At 48.9% G+C, this 23526-nt stretch overlaps 2 protein-coding genes across 2 annotated transcripts; one reads left to right on the top strand and one right to left on the bottom strand.

The window, feature by feature from the left end:
- Positions 1 to 6356: 6356 nt before the first annotated feature.
- LOC133897927 (tuliposide A-converting enzyme 2, chloroplastic-like) lies at positions 6357 to 7686 on the bottom strand. Its single transcript, XM_062338757.1, has one exon. It carries the CDS (start codon positions 7531 to 7533, stop codon positions 6583 to 6585), a length of 951 nt encoding a protein of 316 aa, XP_062194741.1. The 5' UTR covers positions 7534 to 7686; the 3' UTR covers positions 6357 to 6582.
- Positions 7687 to 21241: 13555 nt separating this feature from the next.
- On the top strand, positions 21242 to 22759 carry LOC133896642 (probable carboxylesterase 2). Its single transcript, XM_062337242.1, has one exon. It carries the CDS (start codon positions 21351 to 21353, stop codon positions 22407 to 22409), a length of 1059 nt encoding a protein of 352 aa, XP_062193226.1. The 5' UTR covers positions 21242 to 21350; the 3' UTR covers positions 22410 to 22759.
- Positions 22760 to 23526: the final 767 nt, after the last annotated feature.

Below are 23526 nucleotides of genomic sequence, written 5' to 3'. Positions count from 1 at the left end.
TTCATTTTGAACATGCCATGTGTGCCACAAAAGGAGCACGTCCTGCACACTGCCCTCCGGACTTAAACCTGAGAACAAAGCTAAGAGCCAATCGGGACCACTGTACCAAAAATGAGCCTCATTTGGTATGGACCAGTGCTTCCTGATCGCCGACCAAAGTGCTCTAGGCTAATTGCAGTTTACAAGCTTGTAATGTTCAGTCTCCGAATCCAGACCTCACAGCTCACAGGTGCTCATCCTTTCTAGCTGCTTTTTCCATTTGTTAACGCGAGTGGGTAATCCTTGATTAGCTGCTCTCCAAATAAAATCCGTAACCTTCGTATGTAATTGCAGTTTCCACACCGAGCTCCATAACAGTCTCTCGCCCATTGGATGCTGCTCATACTTCCCTCACCAGCATTCTGATCGCGGAGGTTCAAAGCAAGCTTATATGCTCCGTGGACTCAGAAAAAACCAGATTTCTCGTAGTACCAGACTAGACAATCATTGTGTCCTCGCATTGGGATCTTTATCTTGAGAATTGCCTCAGCATCATGGGGAAAGAACACCATTTCAACCAGCCTCATGTTCCACTGTGAGCTAGACTCGGTCATGAGTTGAGACACGTTTTAATCTACATACCTTCAGCCGACCGGAGACTGCCAAGCTTGACAGTCTAGGTATCTAGTTGTGGCGCCAGATATGTACACTCTCTCCATTGCCAATATGCCAAATCAATCCCTTCTTTAGCAGATCCAACCCATGGGAGATAGCCCGCCAAGTAGGAGACATGACAACTGGGAAAGCAGTATCAATTAAGGCTCCATTTGGAAAATACTTCACCTTGAGAACTCTAGCGCACAGGCTGTCCGGAAACTCAATCAGGCGCCATGCTTGCCGCGTGAGCAACGCTTGATAGAAGAGTCTCATGTCCCGGAAGCTCATACCTCCCATGCCTTTGGACCGAGTCATTCTATGCCAAGCTATCCAATGGGTTTTCCTTTTTCCATTCTTCGATCCCCACCAAAAGTCCCCGATGATTTTTTTTCAGTTCATCGCAGACACCGTCATGTAATCTGAAAACACTCATTGTGTATGTCAAAGTTTCCTAGGCCGCCGATTTAATGAGGATTTCCTTCGCACCAATAGAGAGCTCTTTCTCAAGAAAAGTAATCATACGCTTACCCGATCTCTCCCTGATCAGCTAAAAGCGTTCAGCCTTCATCCGGCCATTCGGTGTAGGAAGGCCAAGATACTTTGGCTCAAAGGAAATTTGTGAAGTACCCAGAAGCAAAGCAATAACGTCACGCACCTCAGCATCGCAACTTTCATGAAACAGTAATGAGCACTTAGAGTGGTTGACGAGTTGTCTCGTAGTAGTACAAAAGGACTTCAAAAGATCTCTAATATGTTGAACCTCCAATTAATTTGCCTAGAAAAACAACAAACTATCATCAGCAAAAAGTAAATGTGATATGCCTGGAGCCCTTCTTGAGACCTTAATAGGGGTAATTGCCTCATTCTGAGCTTCCTGTCGGAGAAGAGCTGAAAGAGCATCAGCCACAAACAAAAACATATATGGAGATAATGGATCACCTTTTGTGTAGACCTTGCGTTGGTTGAAAGGAGCCCAGACGAACTCCATTGAAGCAAATGGCATAACGTACAGTGGTCACACAGCTAATCACCCACTGTATCTATTTTCGATGAAAGCCCAACTTCCCTTGAACCTTTTGTAAAAAAACCCAATCAACTCGGTCATAAGCCTTAGATATATTCAATTTGTTCTTCAGAAAATGGTTTGCACCTATTTGAAAAAAAAAAAACCCAATCAACTCGGTCATAGGCCCTATTTGAAAAAGGGCGTCACCTATTTCTTCTTTAGAAAATGGTTTGCACAACTCCTTATTCATCCGTTTAGTCACAACCGAATCAAAAAGATGAAGAACCAAGTCAGGATTAACATTTTCGTCCTTCAAAAAGAGGTTTCTGAAGTATGTAGTAGCCATTCCCTCCATTTCATGCACCTGTTCGGTCCAACTACCATCTTCCTTTTTTAGCCGAGCGATTTTATTTTTACGTGCATGCCATATTGCCTTTCGATGGAAGTATCTCGTGTTTTTGTCCCCTTCTTTCAACCACATGACACGCTGCGAGGGATCGGTGACGTCCTAAGATGGGGTGAATTAGGACACTTAAAACTATTTCGGCTCCGAAAACAACACAAGATAAATCTATATCAATTTTTATTTAAATATACTCTAGGTTTATCTAATGTGTCTATTCTACCGATCAAAGCGCTTGCAACCTATCTAAGAATGTAAATTATAAGTAAGTAAATGCGGAAACGTAAATAAGGTAGAGTGAGCAAACTCGGCACAAGGATTTTTTCCCATAGTATCTATGGCATGAATGCCACCCCTAATCCACGTTGGAGCTCCACAAAGGATATGCCCCCAGTTGATACCCGGTCACGGCCTTTGAGCCACCAAGTCACAAAGACAAATGCTCCACCTAGATGAGCCACCAAGCCACCAAGGCAAGGTCTCACCGCTAGCCTCTCTTCCGGTTCCTCGCCGTCGTGATCACTTCGAAACTTGAGCCATAAAGGTAAGGGTCTCCGCGTCCCCGCACAATCGCCTTGCCGCCGCTCCACATAAAGTCGGAGGGTCAACAAGCTTGCCAGCGAGTCAACAAAACTCCAAGGTGCCAGCGTACCAAGAGGTACACTATTGGATCACTCTTTAATCCACTCTCTAGGCAGCAATCACCTAGCAAATCACTCTCTAGGCTTATAAGCACTAATCACTCACTAATCTTATGCTTAATCGCCTTGGATGATCACTTTAAACACTTTGGTGGCTTGGATGTCTTCTTAGGTGTATATGAATTTCTTTGAACTCCAGCACACTCAAATGACTGAGTGGAGGGGTATCTATAGCCTCAAACTCGCGCACTAGCCGTTAACCCAACGACTCTAAAAAGCTGTTAACATCGGATGATCCGGTGAGAACAGTAGTACTAATATCGGATCATCTGGTGAGTACACTCTCACAAACTAGCTGTTGGAACCCCACTCAAGCCTCTGTGAACACCGGATACTTCGGTGTATACTCTATCTTCATCACCAGACTTTTCGATGAGTATACCTTAGCCATCCGAGCCAACATCTTCTGTGTATAAATTGCTACGGTGTATTCTTCGGTGCACATCACTTCATCATCGGACCATCCGGTGCGTTATCTTCAGCCATCCGATCCAATGCAACCCTCTCTGAAAAATATGCTCCGGTGTACAAATCTTCAGAGCATTGGACCTTCCGGTGAGGTCACTATATTCTCCCATTTGTCAACAATGCTCTGGTGCATTCCTCCGGTGTGTTCAAATCAATCACCGGACTATCCGATGGGGTCTTCTTCTTCGTCGTCTTTGCACTGTTCATTGTCCGGTGTATTGTCCGGTGAACTTCTCTTCATCACCGGACCTTCCAGCGTGTTGACCTTCGATCTTCAACAGCTGCAACCTTCTCTGGTGTAAATGCTCCGGTGTGTATCCTCCTCTGAGCACCGGATCATCCGGTGAGGTCAAATGCCTCTGGACACAATGCTCCGGTGTGTTCAACCATGTGAACACCGGACCATCCGGTGAAGTCATTTCTCCTGGGATTTTTTTCAATTCAACCAAACTTTATCCCAGCTTCGGTGGCTTCTTCATGTAATGCATACATGAGACTTACTAACATATATTCTTGACAAACATATTAGTCCTAATGACTATGTTGTCATTAATCACTAAAATCACAATTATGGCCTAATAGGGTCATTTTCGCTATACACACGAGCGTTGCAGCCATAACATCTCCTCGCGATATAGCATCTCGTCCATTCTTCGGGGTGTCTCCTTGATTGCATGTTGGTTGTTATCATCATACTGTTGGTTCTGTAAACTACCCAGTTGCTCTCGCAAAGATTCAAGTTCTTTGCGCACTGTTCCAAACTTGCTTTGGCTCCACTCCTTTAAGCTTTTCATGACATGCTTCAGAGCACCCGAAATCTGCCCTAGATCCCTCTTCTCAGTACGTGATGTCCATGAAGATGAAATTTCATCTGCTAGCGACTGCTCCTATTCCCACATGATTTCATACCGCTGGCACTTCCTTTGGCGATCTTTATCCTCCGCATCCGTAAAGCGTAGCAAGACTGGACAATGATCAAATCGGGAAGAAACAAGGTGCATTACCGCAGCATTTGGATATAGTCCCGACCATTCTGTCGATGCTACGGCTCGGTCAAGGCGAACTTTCACATTGCGCATACCCGGCTTTTTATTATCATATGTCCATGGAAGTCCTCAAAACCCTAGGTCCAGTAAACCACAATCAGCTAATACATCCTGAAAGGCCTCCATCTGTCTCTCCCCCCGGCGTGTTGAAGATAGGTGTTCATGTTGCCATGCTGCCTCTTAAAAATCTCCAACTAAAATCTTTTTTTTGTTGGAGTTCGGATCGGAGAAGACTTTCAACTTTGTGGTTAATGGTGGTCCATGGAAGCATAAAGGCGATGCCTTGATCATCAGGCCATATGACGGAGTGACACGGTCGTCGGAGATTATTATTGATACAATTCGATTATGAGTCCGAATTTATGATATGCCAGTTGCTATGATGAACAAGGTCTTTGCTCAGTCTCTGGGAGGAAAATTGGGAGCAGTCTTGGAGGTTGGAGGTGTTGTGGAAAACTATTTCCGAATTAAAGTGGTGTTCCCTCAAGCCTGAGTTGAAGTTCTAGGTGAAGAATAGAGGACTGATGGCCTGCATTGTTCGGTACGAGAATGTGCCATTCTTTTGTTTCAATTGTGGCCGCATAGGCCATGCCGAGCAAGAGTGTCCAAAGGAGGCACTCGATCCAATTGGTGTGCGTTTTGGTAAAGAGCTACGTGCTTCGCCTCTGCAGCGAAGGAAAAATGAGGGACTTCTCCATACCAGCTTCTAAGCTTGTGGTGGCTAGGGCTTTGAACTTCTGTGGTGCTCAAAAAGAGAGAGTCCTTGTGGCCATGAGCCCCTCCAGGTCGATGGATAGAGATAGCAAGGTTGCGGACAACATGAGTAACAACTCAGATATCAATCTTACAGAAAAGAAGGGCCGAAAGGAGGAGGTTGCAGGGAGGAGAAATAACATGCAGCCAGCTGATGAGGAGCTCAATCAATCCCCTGCCCAAGTGCCACCAGCTGTAAGCAATGAGCTAGCAAGGGGTGTGCACAAACTGCAAGTCCAAACCCTACATCCTGAGACTTACATTCAGATGGCGGAGTACGGTGATAAAGAGAGGGTCTCGGGTCTGTTCGGTTTGAGGCACTACTCTAGTGATCTTCCTTTGACGGATGAACTCTCTCCCACTATCAAGGACGATCGAATTAGCAAAGGGAGACCAACAGACTGGTTTCAGAAGAAGAAGGCAAGCAGCAAATTCGACTCCCCTAGTGAAAAGAATGTGGGAGTGCGGGTTCCAGGAGCAGCCAAAGAAATCAAAAAGAGCAGGAAGGGTAAAAAAAAGGTTAAGGCCAGCATAACTGGTTCGATAAAGGAACTCGCACGCTGTGGAATGGAGATAGAGACGACATGTGATGTGTCTAGGGCTTTTGATACTTTGAAGCAGAGTTTGCCTAATACTGGAGGGTCACTTGTGCCAGTTAAGATGGAATGTACAACCTCATGAAGTCCTACAAAAGTGCTTGATGGGTTGGCGGTAAAGAAAAGTAAGGTAGACAACTCGCATCATGATCTCGATGCTTCCCTGGTGGGCTCTCATGGCGAGGCCCACTGGGAGCAATAAGTATCTTAGTTTAGAACTGTCGGGGGGTGAGGAATCCCCAGACAGTTCGAGATTAGTACGTCTTTGTTGCGGCGCGTCACCCCAAACTAGTTTTTCTCTCAGAGACTTGGCAATGTGATAGCAGAATGAGAAATCTCAGATGGAGACTAGGTTTAAGAACTTGTTTTTCTGTTGAATCAAATAATAAAGGTGGTGAACTTGTGCTTTACTAGGATGAATTTGTTGATGTCTTGGTTAAGTCTTTTTCGCAGCGACACATTGATATCATGATTAGTGAGAAGGTTGATTTACTATAGTGGCGGGCTACTTTTGTGTATGGGGAGCCGCAGGTGGAGAATCGTCCTTAGGTAGGAGAAAAGTTAAGGCACATCAAGAGCTTTACCTGCTACATTTGATGTACTGCGAAGTTCAGAAAACGCAACAGCATGGCACTATCACACTTTCATTCCACTGCTTATTCAGAAAGAACTTTCATCATCTAAAAAAAAAATCAGAAAGAGCCTTGGTTGCAATAGCTCTACACAAATTAGCACTTGTGCTTACACTTGTTGATAAAGGAACAGCTTTTACTATAATTGCAACACGATTAATACTTTCAATTGCACTTGTAATACAACGGAACAGTTATGATAACATTTGCAATACAAATAGTACTTTCTTTTTGTTATATTGCAATGGAAAATAAACTGCACTTGCAAATAATGCAAGCCCGTCTCTCTGATTCACAATCGCTGGCAAGGGAGGCAACCACGTGCGTGGCGCATTCACCATTCAGTGCACAGAGAAGAACGCGACGAGCCGGTCCATGAGCGCCACGGCCTCACCGCAGCCGGGCTTGCCGAGGAAGAAGGTGTGCTCCTCGCCCTTGGACTCGAGCCACTCAACCGCGCCGCCCCACCCGCTCGCCGCGAGGGCCTCGTAGTACGCCCTGCATCTCGGTCGCAGGAAGTCCGCCTCCGCTGCGCAGACGAGCACCCTCTTGCACGGTAGGTTCCGCAGGCTCGGTGCCCCGGTGGCCAAGGGATTCATCCGCGGGTCGTCCGCCCCGTTAGTTGCCTCGGGGCACACGGCGCGCCATAGCTTCTCCGTCAGCGCCACCACCTCCGGCGTCTCCCCGCCGATGGGCTCCCTGCCCCCGAAAGCGGCGTGGAGCAGAGCCGCGCGCTCGATTCGCGACGCCACGTCCGAGCCTTCGCCTTCCAGCCTGGCCATCATCGCGACGTTGTGGACGATGTTCCCGCCGGCGCTGTCACCGGCCAAGAATACGCGGCCAAGGTCGCCGTGCTGTGACAGCCAGGGGTCACCACTACCCGAAACCACCCACTTGAGCGCGCGGAAGGAGTCCTCGTAGCCGGCCGGCAACGGGTGCTCGGGCGCGAGGCGGTAGTTCACGGACACGACGAGCAGGCCCGTCCTCGCGGCCAGAGAGTTGAGGAAGACATGGTACATCGGGGAAGCCGCGGACCCGGTGACGAAGCCGCCGCCGTGGAAGTAGACGAGCACGGGGAGCTTCTGGCTGTCGTCGGACCAGGGAGCCATGTCCGGGAGGTGGAGGCGGACGTAGACGCCGGCGTCTCCGTCGATGACATCCTTCGACGTGACACCGGTTGCGGCGTCAAAGCCGGGTGGCACGGTGCTGTTGCCGATCAGGCGGTCGGCGCGCCGGTCGCTGTAGATGCGGAAGAACGGGGTGTCCAGTATGACTTCGGAGCTCGGATCCATGGCGAGAGTGGCTGTGGATCAGGTAGCTGGTGAGCTAGCTGATGGTCCAAGATTTCAGATTGCGGTCTCCATGACTCCACCTCGCCAGTTTATGTCGGTGCTTGGTTGTTGGTATAGGAGGGGCTGTGGTCTGTGGAGAGGGATCACCGTGGAAGCCTTGGAAAAAATCTTATTGGTAAATAAAATTTATAGGGATCATCAGTAAATCTAATTTTACCGTGATATCGGATTTATTGAACAAATTCTAACAAATTACAAACAAAATTTAAATAAAATAAATTCAAATATTATCGGTAAGTGTTTTTTTATTGAGTTCAACCTTTTTTTAAACCTTTTTTTAGGAATGTAGAGACCTTTATGGGAGATGGTTTCAAATTCAAATTTTAGAATTGCGTCTGTCGGATGGTGAACTCTTCAAGCGGGGATCCAGAGGGACCCCTTTGAGATTCGGCCGGGGGATGATTCTGAATCCGTTTCGTAGGCGAAATAAATGGGAGTAATGAGATGCAGGTGGAGGTGAAATGATCGGATGCAGGAAGTAGTAAATGCTTAGGAGATTTTTAGACAGATTCGGGCCGCACTGAGCGTAATACTCTATTCCTGTGTGTGTGTGCTAGAAATGCTCTGAGAATGTCTCTCTGAAGATCTGCTGGGTTACAAGAATATTTGTCTAACTCTAGAGCTTCGTGCTCCTTGTTCTTCGATTGATCTAAGCCTCTGTCTTGTGTATTCTCAGTCTGTTCCGTGTCTTGTGTTCTTCGAGACTTCTAGACTTGTCCTCTGTCTTCCGGGGAGCCCGCCCCGCCTTATGTACCCGCCGGGGCGGTAGCGTGCCCAGAAAGTATGGCGCGAGTTCCAATGTGCCATAAATGGAAAGCAACCATCATGGGCTGCTGCGCGAGGTGACGTGGAGGGTTGAAAACGCGCTCCCGTCCGGTCTTGTTCGTCATCATGCCGTTTATCAACGGGCGTCGTGGGGAGGGCCCACCGGGCAGCCACCGAGCAACCCGGCGTGCCCGCCCGGTCAGAGCAAGTCTGACACAGCAGGGCGGCAGGCGGGGTACCTCAAGCTCTGCGACGCTATCCCGAGGCGCGCCGGATGACGTGCGATTGGACCCGTGCATTAAATATTCCCACGCCTCCCTACCAGGCCGTGACAGGGACTGACAGCATGCGTGGGGAGAGTGGTTGGAAGTGACAGGCCACGCGCCCTCTTTAATGCAGCATCGGGCCTCTCACCAGTTGACACCTCACCGATGAGCCTCTATGGGGACCACCGGCGAAGGACTTCTCAGGCCCTCGGGGAACTGTGAGTGCTCGGGGGCTACTGTTCGCAGCCCTGAGCACTCTCTCCCGGATATACCCTCTCTTGGTCCTCGAGGAACTGAGTGCTCGGGGGCCACTATTCACGGCCCTGAGCACTCTCTCCCGGAACTGACTGTTCGGGTCCTCGGGGAACCGAGTGCTCGGGGGCCACTGTTCACGGCCCCGAGCACTCTCTCCCGGAACTGACTGTTCGGGTCCTCGGGGAACCGAGTGCTCGGGGGCCACTGTTCACGGCCCGAGCACTCTCTCCCGGAATTGACTTCTCTTGGGTCCACGGGGGACTCGGGTGCTCGGTGACCACTGTTCGCAGCCCCGAGCACTCTCTCCCGGAGCTTGACTTTTCTTGTCGTCGGGGACTTGGGTGCTCGGGGACCACTGTGCGTGTCCCCGAGCACCCTCTTCCCGGTACTTGATCTTCTTGAGTCATCGGGGAACTTGGGTACTCGGTGACCACTGTTCATGGCCCCGAGCACTGTCGGAGGGTGAACTCCTCAAACGGGGATCCGGAGGGACCGCCTTTAAGATTCGACCGGGGGATGATTCTGAATCCACTTCATAGGTGAAATAAATGGGGATAAATGAGATGCAGGTGGAATGGAACGATCGGGTGCAGGAAGGAGTAAATGCTCAGGGGATTTTTAGACAGGTTCGGGCCGCACTGAGCGTAACACCCTACTCCTGTGTGTATGCTATAAATGCTCTGAGAATGTTTCTCTGAGGATCTGCTATGTTACAAGAATATTTATCTAAGTCTAGAGCTTCGTGCTCCTTGTTCTTCGATTGATCTAAGCTTCTGTCTTGTGTTCTTCAAGACTTGTCCTCAGCTTGGACTGAACTGAACTCTGTCTTAACTTGACCCCTCTTTCTCCGAGGAGCCCGCCCCGCTTATATACCCGTCGGGGTGGTAGCGTGCCCAGAAAGGATGGCGCGAGTTCCAAGGCGCCATAAATGGAAAGCAACCATCATGTGCTGTTGCGCGAGGTGACGGGGAGGGTTGAAAATGTGCCCCCATCCGGTCTTGTTCGTCATCATGCCGTTTTTCAATGGGCGCCGCGGGGAGGGCCCACCGGGCAGCCACCGAGCAGCCCGGCGTGCCCGCCCGGTCAGAGCAAGCCTGACACAGCAGGGCGGTAGGCGGGGTGCCTCGGGCTCTGCGACGTTATCCCGAGGCACCGGATGACGCGCGATGGGACCCGTGCATTAAATGTCCCTACGCCTCCCTACCAGGCCGTGGCAGAGGCTGACAGCAAGCTTGGGGGGAGCAGTTGGAAGTGACAGGCCACGTGCCCTCTTAAATGCAGCATCGGGCCTCTCACCAGTTGACACCTCACCGCTGGGCCTCTGTGAGGACCACCGGCGAAGGACTTCTCAGACCCTCGGGGAACTGAGTGCACGGGGCTACTGTTCGCAGCCCCGAGCACTCTCTCCAGGACATGCCCTTTCTCGGTCCTAGGGGAACCGAGTGCTCGGGGGCCACTGTTCACGGCCCCAAGCACTCTCTCCCGGAACTGACTGATCGGGTCCTCGGGGAACCGAGTGCTCAGGGGGCCATTGTTCACAGCCCCGAGCACTCTCTCCCGGAACTGGCTGATCGGGTCCTCAGGGAATCGAGTGCTCGAGGGCCACTGTTCACGGCCCCGAGCACTCTCTCCAGGAACCTGGCTTTTCTTGTCATCGGGGGACTTGGGTGCTCGGGGACTACTGTTCGCAGTCCCGAGCACTCTCTTCCCGGTACTTGGTCTTCTCAGGTTATCGGGGAACTCGGGTACTCGGGGACCACTGTTCATGGCCCCGAGCACCCTCTCCCGGAACTTGGTCTTCTTGTACCTCGGGAAGATAACTCCCGAGGGAGGGCACCACATGGCACTCTGCTGTTCTGGCCTCGGGACTCGGGGACCTACGGTTCCTGTGGCACCGACAAGCACCCTCTCCCGGAACTTGGTCTTCTCGGACCTCGGGGAGATATCCCTCGAGGGAGGACGCCACGTGGCACTCTGCTGTTCTGGCCTCGGGACTCGGGGACCCCCGGTTCCTGTGTCACCTACAGCGTCATACCTGTTAGTTAGGATTTGAAGAAATTAACAAATAAAAAAAATCAAGAGAGGGGGAAGAACTCCAACCTAGGACCTCATAAAAACAAGTGATACACTCTAATCGAGTGTTAAATGTTAATTTGTGTAATATTCTATGACTCCAATACTATATATATATTAAATTTCAAATTGATCCGAAACTTTTTATCTGGTTTATTTTTTCAGGTACCCATAGGTAAAACCAGTAAACCGAGTTTACCACCGGTTTTCGACCGGTAAAGTAAACCATGGGAAGCTTGGAAGGTGATAAAGAATGTGGCGTGCGAAAATCTCAATGGGCCATCTGGTGGTGGATCGTATGTGGTGAAAGGTGTACATTATCTAGCTAAGTTGCAGATAGGGCTAGAAATGTAGCTCAGGCTTGGCTCGCAGGGCAAACGAGTTGAGTCCGAGCCGCCTCGCCAACTCAACGTCAAATCAAGCTGATCCTAAGCTAGCTCACGAGCATCTCATTGGCTTGCTCGTCGGCCCAGCCAACCAGCTGCTCCAGGCCCAGCCCATGACCTCACGTGTGAGACGTGTTATCTTTAGTTTAGGTTTACCACAGGACAGCCACCACTCACCCACTCCACATATGCGTCTCATGACTCCCGGTCTCCACCAGAGACGAGCTGGCACCGTTGTCACTTCGTGTTTCCGCCAGGACTTCTATAGACGTGTCGTCGGCCCGCCGCCCGCTCGTGGCCTCTTCTCCTAGCGCCGCCCGCCCGCCTATGACCTCTTCGCTAGTACCGCTGTGGTCCACCCGTCATGCCACCTCTCCACCCGACGGAGCCACCTGCCATGCCGCCTCTCTGCCCAGTACCGCCTTGGCCCGCCCACCGCGTCTCCGCTAGGCTCCACCGCTTGACTATGGCTTCTTCGCCGGGTGTCGTCGCCTCTCCGCCTAGTACCATCATGGCCCACCTGACACCGCTGCTCGCCCGTGGCCTCTCAGCCTAGTATCGCCGTGGCTCACCACCCGCCCATGCCCCCGTGCTCCCGCTTGCCAGATTGTTGTGTGCCTGTGTTATTCTAGCTTTGGTTCGTGAGCCAGAGGAGCTGGCTCATTTCCACCCCTAGTTGCAGACGGTGGCATAGATGCTCCCACGTAACTGAACTTGAAAAGTCGATCAGTATGATGCCATATCGTTTGATAGTAGTGAACCGTTGGAAAGGACAAAAAGATGATTTTGGTGCGACCAAATAAGACTAAAGTTGAGCTGGAGCGACCCTACATTAGAGTTCAAGTTTTGAGCTTGACCTGGGCTCGAATAAGCTCAGGAATAGAAGAATAAAAATGTCTTGCAAGATATCGTACTTGGAGTTCAACTCTAATACACTCGGTAACATAAGCTCGACTCAAATGTTACGTAACGCAAACTCAATAATATAGAGTTTGTTTGATAGAGTTTATAGAAGAAGGGATTATTCGAGAAAAGAGATTAGGACTAAAAGAGATTTTTAAGATAAACTGTATAAAGAAATTGTTTCTATAAAAGAAGTTAATCAGAGTAAGCTTGTTTTTTCAGCTTTTAATATATTATTCATTGTAGAGAATCATTACTACAGAATCATTTTGGAAGATGAAACTGCAAATTATTGTTTGCTACAGCTCCTCTAATTTTAATCTAAAAGCTAGTCTAAAGCTATGCCAAACCCATGATTTCGGCTCAAGTAAGCTCGAGTGTTTTGTGACGGAACTGCTCGAGCTCGACTTGCTTACTATTCTGGCCAAGCTTGAATCAAGCCTATGCCGAGCTGAGCCGAGCTCGATCTTATTTTCACAGCCTTGTACCCACATCCAATACTGAGCTTCACTGTGTAACCATTCGGCCCAGAGCTGATCCCGACTTACCTCGCAATGCGTGGCTCGATTGAGACCTAACTGTAGCTATGGCTCACTTGTATGGACTCTGGGAAGCACCCCTTCCATTTTCATATGGGTCGTTGGTGATTAGACCATCTTAAGATTCTTTTTATAGATGAGAATTATTTAGTGAAAGGATTTTTGTTTTTTTAATGTTTCAACAGTTTTTTTATGGTTTTTATTGTGAAGGGATTTCTAAGGTCATTCTGTTTAGGATGAGATTTTCTCTTCTTTTTCTTCACGAATTCCTTTAAATAGAGCGGTTAGAGATGAGAGAAAATAAAAAAGAAACAAAATGAAAAAAATATAGTTAGAGATAGTCTTAATGTCATGTTACCATCTCTTAATGTTATCTATATGTCAGTCAAACTTACTGGGAGCAGTATCCAACATTTTTATATTTATATTTTTTAAATCAAAAAATTGTAAAAATAAATATTTATTTTAAAAAATTGTACATCTAAACTACTTTCCCCGTTGAAAGGAGAGGCAACAGGTTTATTTTTTAAACCTGCGCAACAAGCATCTAATGTCCTTCTATCGGACGATAAGTTAAAAAAATAAAAATATAGTATTTTAATACTTTAAAATTCAAAACATTACTAAAATTGTCATTAAAAATTATTTTAAAAATGTATAGTTTAGAGGATGTTATATTTTAGCTTAAAAAAATTAACTCAAATAATTACTTGTAAAATGAGAAATAAAAAGGATAAATTTTATTGTACACTATGTACAATAAAATTTGTCTTTTTATTTTTCATTGAACATATCATCGTATAATAAAATTTGTCTTTTTATTTCTCATTGTACATATCATATTTTGGTCCAAAATTTTTTAGAGAGTTATATCATAGTATTATCTACACGACTAATATTTTTAGGATTTTTCATAATTATTTGAATAATATTTTGAATTTTGAGAATAATAGAACCGCTCCCCACCTCACCGTCCATTTCTGAAAAACCTCTCCCCACCCCACTAGCCACCGCTGACCGCCCTTCCCCTTTCCTGCTGCCACCCTGCGCTCCTGTCCTGCTCCCACTGCCCAGCAACCGCCACTCTGCCCCCACCGCCCGGTTGCGACCACCTTACCCCACTGCCGGACGGCCGCCGCCACCCTACCCACGCTACTCCATAGTCAGCGCTAAGCCTCCGACAGGAGAGGCGGTGTAGGAAGGTAAGAGCTCCTCCAATGTCCTCCCTCCTCCGGTGATGATGGTATTCGAAAGACGTGGTCCATCGAGCTGACTTGCGTGATTGCGCCTCCTGCATGGACGCCGATGCCAAGGTTGCGTGTGGCAACCGTGCAAACCTGCCGACGAAGCAGCTCATCGATTGGATATGAGGCTAGCCTTGTTTGATCTGATTCTAGATTGGATCGATTAGGCTCCAATTGAGTGGATCTGGTGCTAGACTGATTTGATTTGGGGAAAGTGGACAGGAGAGAAGATGTACCATGGTGTGAACGGGAGCTAAGAGAATACGAATTGGACTATGGGACAAACCCGACGGGCATCCGAACCCAACGAGTGCAGTTTCGGTGCTTGTTTCTGCCCGTTTATCATTTCGGATTTGGATCGGGCTTAGTCCGACAAGTTTTGGGTTAGACATGATTTTGCTTCACTCGGACCCGATCCAACCTATTACCACCTCTAGCATGAGGTTTTGAAAAAAGAGGATGCAAAAGAAAATGAAAGCGTACTGTTTTTGTTGGATCAGGTCTAGGGATAACTGTCGGTATATATAATAAGAGATCTCCTACCAAGAGAAGTCCGTATAAGAGAGTGCCAGCTGGCAGTAGATATTTTTCAAAGACCGTTGCCCTATCGTGTGACTAGGCAAGGCTCTAGCGATTAGCCCTCTGGTCGTGGAGGTAAGTCTTATAACCAATCTCATTGGTCGCAGGATAGATATTTTATCTTAACCTATCAATTCACATTAAATAATATCTGCTTAAGTGTTTTTCTTCGCCAGACAACCCTTTAGCGAACGAAATCTTGGCTGGCACAGATGGATAGGATACTGTCACATAGCATTAAATGCTACGGGATGACGTTATAGAAAGTCGTGACGCCGCACGACAGATGGGATGATGTCGTAAGTGGCATGCAATGTGGGGGCAATGGGACAAGGTAGACCGGTTAACCAGTGTAGGGTCTGTATACCTACCCTAGTTAAAGATAGTTAGTTTCGTCAGGGTTAGATCGTTCATGTTGTTGGCATAGTCTGTTTCTATGTATACCACTTCTGCTATATAAATAACAGATGACGAGCTTGTAAGAAAAGTAGAATACATCTGCAAACAATTTCATACAATCTATAAAAGAATACATAGGACGTATGGTTATTATCCCATAAAAGGCATAAACCTGAATAACTTTGGTATTTTTGAGTTCATACACACATCGAACATGTTGATCACGCATCTATCGTCTCGTATACCTCAGAAATATTATTAGGGATTAACTCTCGACAATGATAATTTTACCTGATTACTAATTTATCTACAAGTAAATACTTTAATAGGATCAGATATGTGTAACATTTGGTACCTGCAGGTATGTTTGTGGATAAAAAATAGTACTCATCGAGTATATGGGTACGAATATGAGTAACACATACCCATAAGATGTGCACATTCGTCTAAGCCTTAGTATTCCACATCCACACCACATAAATACCTACTACTTAGCAAACCAGCTCTCCTCCTACCACCCAGCAGATCTGCTTTGCCCCCTCCCCTGTCACTGCTAGCGCCCCAGTAGCTCCTGCCCACCGCTCGTTGCCCTGCCTCGTCACTCTGTGGATAAATAGGTATACTCGCAGTGACAAGTTTAATACCAACACTTTATCATAAGCATTCGTAAGTATATTCATGAACAGATAAAAATTAATAAATATATATATATATGAATGAGCACCTTTTTTACCCGTCAAAGCTGATCGCACCACACGTAGAGCACCAACCAACACAAACTGTGGGGAGCCAAGCCGCAGCGTCAAATCCACCACGAGCCATCACCATGTGCAGTATTGAATGCGTTCCGGGATACGCTAACAGCCTAGACTCGTCTCGTCTCGTGACCGCCTCTAACGTACGCACAGGAGAGACGACGCGACGAGGCTCCCTCCGCCTCGTCACTGTTGCACGTTCTCGCGGCCCCGGCTGGTCACCGCCCCGGCCGCGCAACGCACGAGCCCAACCCCACCCGAAAACATTGTGGAGTCCGCGGCCATCATCTCAGCCACATAAAATAGGAGTTAGTTTTCGTATCCTTTTTTCTTTTATTTTCTTCTTATATAATTAAAATTTCTAAAACTTAAATAATATATCTATTTTCGTCTTATCGCTTTTCCGCCCCGTTACACTCTATGTATATAATTTGTTTTACTAATAAAAATAAATAAAAAAATTAAAAGAGAAATTAGCTGACAAGTTACTCCTCTCTTTTTTACCATCTAAAATAAAACTATAGCATTACTCGTGATATAGTTGTTCAATAATATTTTCATGATATATTCATATTTTCATATTTTAAATTTATATTAGATATTAGCGTATCTAATATTTATAATCACAGATCCACTTAGCTAATCACACAAAAAAAAACTTGCGGCTCCGCTCCACCAAACGCCCAACCCGCAATGATGATTAACCCACCGCATCCTAAACAGCACGCATTCACCGACGGCGCCTCACGAGCCATGATGCGCGCGACGTGAGCCGGAGCCGGAGCCATGCTTTCGCGTGCACGACCAACGGCTCCCTCTCCCCGAGCCAGACCCGGCCGTGCCCAGCGAACTCGGACCGGATGCCCAGCACCGCTGCACGCGGACGGGCGCGTGGGTCAAAGCGAGGGAAAGCACGTACGCCCCCGCCCCCGGCCCCCGCGCGGCGATGCTAGGTGCCGGCGCAGGGAATTATTGGCCGTGCAGGCTCACATGCGTGCTCGCTCCTCGGCGGAGAGAGGCCGACTGCCCGACCCATGCGTTCATGGGAAGCATTCGTGAACATTTAGGACGTGCTGTGAGACTAAGGCCCTGTTTGTTTCAGCTTCGGATTCTGGCTTTCAGTTTTTATAATCCGACAGGCAGTTTTTGGTTATAGTTTTTTAAAATCTGCTAGTTGGATTGTGAGAATCTGAGAAGCTGGTTTTCCTTAGCTTTTGATAGATTGTGAAAGTCCATTTTACTAAACTGTCCATTAAATTTTTTTAAAATCTACAGTCTAAAAGCTTTTCACAATCCAGCTTTTAACAATCCAACTTTTATAAACTGCTTTTCAGAATCCGTAGCTAAAACAAACAGGCCCTAAATCTACCGTCGGCGTCTCCGAGACGAGGCACAAGAATCTGGCTGCTGAGGGTACCTACTGGGCTACTGGCTGGTGATTGACGAGACTCCTGTGCCGCTGTACTGAAAGAAATGGGCTCTGCTCACAGGTCGGATCGAGCTGACACAAGTGACACGGCATGACAACACAAGCTGAGCTAGGTACGGTCAGAGCTATGACCTCTGTAATATATCATTTATATCTTCTATAAATTAACATATTCTCATCTCATATTATTCTACCACTCGAACAGTATATTCATATTTCATCTCAATATTCTCTCCTATTTTTAGTAATATTCTATAACTAACAATAATTTTAGAAATTAGTACATTAGTTTATGTGAATATTCATGATTTTTTCTCTGTTTTTGGAAATTAGTTTTATGCCTAAAAATTCAGAATAAATACAAAAATACTCAAATTTAGAGAATTTTTATTTAAAATTTGTAAGAGATTTTTAATGGAACCAGTTAAAATGAGTTCTTTGTTATTTATTCTATTAGCACAAAAATCGGTATGATTTTACAAATTTTGTAAAGTTACTTTTTAAATTTATGAAAGAGAAAAGAAGAAATAAAGTTTCGAAGCAAAAGCAGGTTGGTTTCTCTCTCATCTCTCCACAGAGGACGTGAATGGGGTCCCCAGCAAAGTAACGTGTCGGATAAAGGGTCTGTTGAAGACTATTTTTTGGAGAAAATAGATGGAGAATAGGATCGAGGATGAGATACAAGGATTCTTGAAGATGCTCTCAGATCGGACTCTAGAGTACAGGCTAGGAATTGAACCAATTCATGAAACGTTAAAGAAGAACAGTCTGTGGATGCTAGATTACTCGAAGCCGGTGCATGGTGTGCCCACCTAGTCAAGCAACAGGTTGCCATCTTGTGTTAACTGCACTTTGGTCCTCGTGTGGTGTACTGAAGCTGAGCGCAGCTTCTGACAGACTGACAGGCGAATTCGAAGCAGGATATAGCAGCAATCAGGCGCCATTGTGGAAGCAGGCGTTACAGTATAAGTACATGCACAGTTTGTTACAGCTGAGGATGTACCCTATACAAGAACGAACAGTTACATGCTCAGAATCATGTGCATGGTGGCCACCAGTCATTTCAGGTCGTTGTCATTGCCTTTTTAAGGACCGGATGCATGCTCATTGTCTCTCTGACGACCGACGAACCTGCCCGAGCTCGCCTTGTTCTTGTACACACAAGGCATGGGCACGGCATGGGCACCGCACGGAGCACAATTCATGGCGCAGTCCCCCAAACACCCGGAACCCACGCACGCGCATGCGAGGCGGTCGATCCGGCCGGCACCAAATGCGATGTTGGTGACGGCTAGCTACAAATCGCAAAGCCGTTCCATCACAGCCAAGCATAATGGGTAACGGATCCGCGAGGCTACCCGTCTCGTGATGATGGAGATCGTGCAGGGCTGATCCGGGACAGCAGCTCCGCAAAAACCTGAGGGCCGGACACAGCGAGCTGAGAATGAGCGCGCCTGGAGCCCCATTCCGTGAGCTGAGAAAAGGGCACGGGAACGGTATTTTCTGCTGTCATCTCGGCAGCTCCCAAAGCTCTCGGCAGCTCCGGTCGCTGTCGAGATCGTCGTCGTCGTCTTTAGTCACGGGCACAACTCGGCAGTTCAGGGTTTAATTAGTACGGCACGATAAACTTCTGGTAGTACCAGTAGGTGATGGGTAGTAGTTGAAAATTTACACAGGAAGCAACGCAACTGGGAAGAAGAAGAAGTAGCAGTAAAGCTCACACCCTGCACCTTGGTCCACATGATCATCGAACAAATCGAACGCACCGATGCGGCAGATTGATTCGCCCGTGCTTGGCATCACGCCTACAAACTTCGCAGCTCCAATGATCAGTGTGTCTGCAGAATCACAGTTGTGCAAGGTATAGTAACATATGTTATCCTCTTCTTCTTTTTTTTAAACAAAACGATAGAAGATATACCTATTATATCGATGAGAAGAAAGCCCGATGAGCGACAAGCGGAGCCGCTTTCAAAGAAAAAAAAAGAAAAAAAATTGAAAAAGTAAACACAGATGCTACTCGCACGGTCACGTCTAATAAAGCAGCTAAGGAACGGTGCACTAGCAAAAACCTACATTGAGGCTTAGTTACGAATTGTTTGCAACACGATACTTGTTAGGTGCTTGTTGTGGTTGAAGATCCTATTATTTCTCTCCTTTTAGATTTCCCAGCAAACTAGGATGAGCAGCGATTTAAACCCTCTTCTCGGCCGGTTTGGTATGAAGGCCATCTGTGTCCACCTCTATCTTTTATCTGATCGCATAAATACACATGCATGATGTTGTTACTCTACTCATGTCATGTCAGGGCGGGTTTCAGTTCGGAAATTATTGAGTTAGGTAAGGGCACCGCGCAGATTCGAACAATCGATTCAGGAAAGTTGAATTGATTCACGGCATTGATTGCAATGAAAGCGCTGGCTCGGCTCGAAAAAATCGGCCGGTAAGCCGGTCGGCAACCCACGCAATGCAAAAAATCAAAGGTTTATCCTCGATTGGTAGCGCCGGATCGATCTAGCATTCCAGCAGAAGCAGCAGAAACCAACACGATCAGATAGCAAGCAAGATACGATCAGCGCTTCAGCAGCGGAGAAGCTGACATAGCTCACAAGTGGCCGATCGATAGACTATAGCAATAACATCGGTTTGGTAAAGCTCTTTCTAATCTAAATTTTTTATGAGGAGTAATTCTACGAAATAAGTGATTTTGTAGTTGAAAGTGATCCTCTAAAATAAAATATATGGATGAAGTGATTATATATAGGAAGTGAATTAGGAGAACCTATTTTTTCAGTTTCATAGCTTCTAATTTATTTTAGATAATCACTTTTACGAATTTCACCCAGAAAACTAAAAGCTGAAAGATACTATTTAACAAACATTCTCTCGTTCCAACCGAAAAGATGCTCAAAAAGCTTTGTCAATCATACCCTAATATAGCTCTTCCGACGAGCCCGCGGCTGAAATTTTTTTATGGTGCGGCTCCACGAAAGCAGTAGAACCGGATCAGCGAACTTCACGGTGGATAGAAGAGGTGGTGAGACCCGGATTGGATACTACAATATTTGCTACAGTAACATCAATACAGTATCTACTGCTATCGTATCTCTGCTACAATATTTGTCATCAGAATACTATTCGTTGTCGCACGGTTTACTGTTTACCTCTAACTTCAGTGAAGTCAAATAATTTGGATCCCAAAGCTGTAACTTTGCCAGAGCACTGGGTGTGCAGGCTTCCGGCATCACCGCAGCCTGTGTGCCAGCCCCTGTTCCTTGCATTGCCTTTGTGGCAAGGCTAGCGGCCGGCACACTGGCTCAGCTTATGGTGCTGGATCGTTTCAGGCCACTAATAGATTGATTGGCGAGTGCCGCCCCACTCACCGGGACAGATTGGCATGGGAGCTAGATTACAGTACTGGGCAACCTAGTCGAAGCAGCCCTGTGTGGAGGAGGAACAGCACAGGCGAGCGTGCTAAGTATAGTGACTATACGCATGCTATAGAATGCTCGATGTCGAGCTGTGGACGCCGTTTACAAACTAGCAGTGTTTAACAGCCACAGGTGAAATGTCTGTGAAAGGTAGAATCTGTACCGAGCAAACATGCTCAGAACTCGCAAACTGGTGTGGTGAGTCGATGCTTTGGTTAGCTTAAAGCCCATGCTGCGGATGGACGCAAACGTTGATGAGTTCAAAAATCCAGTGCAGCCTTACAGAGCTGAAACGGCTAAAGACGTGTGAACTACCAAATTTTTAAGAACCTGAATCTTTAATCTTCACGCTGGAAAGCAGTGGGGTCTGAAAAACCCTTTCCCGTCCGTCAAGACGAGCGAGTCCCCTTCGCAAATCAAGAGCAGAAATCGCGCCATTAACAGCAAGTGCGCTCCTCTAAACTTTTTGGCGGGCGTGAACGTGAATCGCGCGGGCACCCGGACCCGGGGCACATGCCCTGCACGGCGCGGCGGGGGAGACAGGCCGGGCCGGCGCTAAAGCGAAGTAAAAAAAGCCCACCACGATCCGCGATGCGCCCTGCCCTGTCGGCTGCCTCCGTGCATATAACCGGACCCGTGCCCGTGGCAGCACCTCCGAGACGCCAGGCGCAGACAGGCAGCTCACGTTCTCACACTCCACACTGCCACTCTCTGCTCTGCTCCGCCTCCGCCCATGGCCTCGCAGATCTTGCTCCCGCTGCTCCTCTTCCTCATTGGCTCGCATTGCGGCAGCGGGGCGCCGGGAGCGGCGAGGCGGCAGCTGCTGGCGCGGCGCGCTGGGGACCCCAACTCGCAGGTCAAGTTCGACTTCTCGCCGTTCCTGATCGAGTACAAGAGCGGCCGCGTGAAGCGGCTCATGGGCACCAACGTGGTGGCCGCGTCGTCCGACGCGCTCACAGGCGTCACCTCCAGGGACGTCGTCATCGACCCCGCCAACAACGTCTCCGCGCGGCTCTACCTCCCTAGCTTCCGCGCCAGCGCCAGGGTCCCCGTGGTCGTCTACTTCCATGGCGGCGCGTTCGTGGTCGAGTCGGCATTCACGCCCATCTACCACGCCTATCTCAACACCCTCACCGCCAGGGCCGGCGTCGTGGCGGTGTCGGTGAACTACCGCCTCGCGCCGGAGCACCCGCTCCCGGCGGCCTACGACGACTCGTGGGCGGCGCTCAAGTGGGTGCTCGCGAACGCGGCTGGGTCGGACCCGTGGCTCTCCCAGTACGGCGACCTGTCCCGCCTGTTCCTCGCCGGCGACAGCGCGGGCGGCAACATCGCGCACAACCTGGCACTGCGCGCCGGGGACGAAGGCCTGGACGGCGGGGCCAGGATCAAGGGCGTGGCGCTGCTGAACCCGTACTTCCAGGGGCGGAGCCCCGTGGGCGCCGACGCAATGGACCCGGCCTACCTCCAGTCCGCGGCGCGCACCTGGAGCTTCATCTGCGCGGGGAGGTACCCGATCAACCACCCGTACGCGGACCCGCTCGTCCTGCCGGCTTCCTCGTGGCAGCGGTTGGGCTGCTCCCGCGTGCTGGTGACCGTGTCGGAGCTGGACCGCCTGAGCCCGTGGCAGCGCGCGTACTACGCCGCGCTCCGTGGCAGTGGCTGGCCCGGGCAGGCCGAGCTCTACGAGACCCCCGGCGAGGGCCACGTGTACTTCCTCACCAAGCTCGGCACGCCGCAGGCGCTCGCCGAGATGGCCAGGCTCGTCGCCTTCATTAACCGCGATAACCAGTAGTTGCAGTACCGCGACAACAAAAGTATACTATAGTAATTAGTAACTAGCGAGGGTGAGGTGATTAATTACTTTTGTTCTTAATTACCGGTCGATTACTACACGTCGGTTCCTCCCCAGAAACCGTCCGGATGGAGAGAGAGGGGCCGGTGCCTGTTTGTTCGCTCGCGTTTCATGACTAGAGTCTGCAGTGCTGACGCAGTGGTCGCTGGCCGCTGCGTGTCGTGGTTACTTCTAGTTACCGTACCATATGATACTATAGCGTCACTCACTCTACTACCTAGTACCGATTGCAATCTGTTACCTTTTATCTGTGGCTACTTCTATATTGGGGTGATTTTCTCGGAGTGTCAGTGGTTAATTTTTCTCTGTGGCAACACCATGTGCCGGCCGGGCTCGGCGGAGAATGAGTGTCCCTCTCGCCCCTTGTTTATTTCCTTTTTACTCGTCGGGATGTGTGCGAGCGTGTCGGTGTGCTTCCCGCATTCGGGGGCTCGAGCTCGCCCCCACGCCGGCGCCGGTAGTGGTGCGGTGACTTCGGAGTCGCGTGTTCGGCCGGTGCGGGCCTAAGGTTGCGCGCACTGCCGCGGCATAGTTTCTGGACCACCGAGCGCGGTCGCCACCGCTCCTGCATCTGGGAGCTGGCTTGTGCGGTGCAGCAACGGCATGTTTTGAGGACATGATGCAGTGCATGTTCTGGTGCAAGACAGCTTTCGATCGGAATGCATTCATGTAGGCGCCGGCAGCTAAGCTCGACGAACGTTCACACTCACATGGGATGTTTTAGTTTGCTGCATGCCTCGGTACTTTTGAGCTTGCACGAATAACCCCTGTTGATTTCCTCTGTAAAAAACGGCCAAGCCGCTGGACACGAATGAGAGGCCGTGAGAAATCACCCGTGCCTTGAGCAGCGCCATTTGACCATTCCCCACCCGTTGATGCCTCGAAATGTACGCCGGTGACTGCGGCGCGGGTAAAGGGCGCGTTTCCGGTAACTTGCTCCCCTGTTCCGCCAACGGGACATGCATGCGCTTTTGTCCTGCGCGCCGCGGCCGTAGACGTCCACGAGCCTGTGAGCTCGCCGCCTCGTTGCTGTGTGTTGTTACTGTGCGGTAGCTTG

This window comes from Phragmites australis, chromosome 17 (assembly GCF_958298935.1).
Source record: "Phragmites australis chromosome 17, lpPhrAust1.1, whole genome shotgun sequence".
NCBI classification, from domain to species: Eukaryota; Viridiplantae; Streptophyta; class Magnoliopsida; order Poales; family Poaceae; genus Phragmites; species Phragmites australis.
Note: the sequence above shows the minus strand (reverse complement) of the source record. Positions and strands in the feature narration are given on the sequence as shown.

Coding starts and splice junctions, on each gene's coding strand:
- LOC133897927 (XM_062338757.1), bottom strand. CDS start 7,533: ATGGATCCGAGCTCCGAAGTCATACTGGACACCCCGTTCTTCCGCATC.
- LOC133896642 (XM_062337242.1), top strand. CDS start 21,351: ATGGCCTCGCAGATCTTGCTCCCGCTGCTCCTCTTCCTCATTGGCTCG.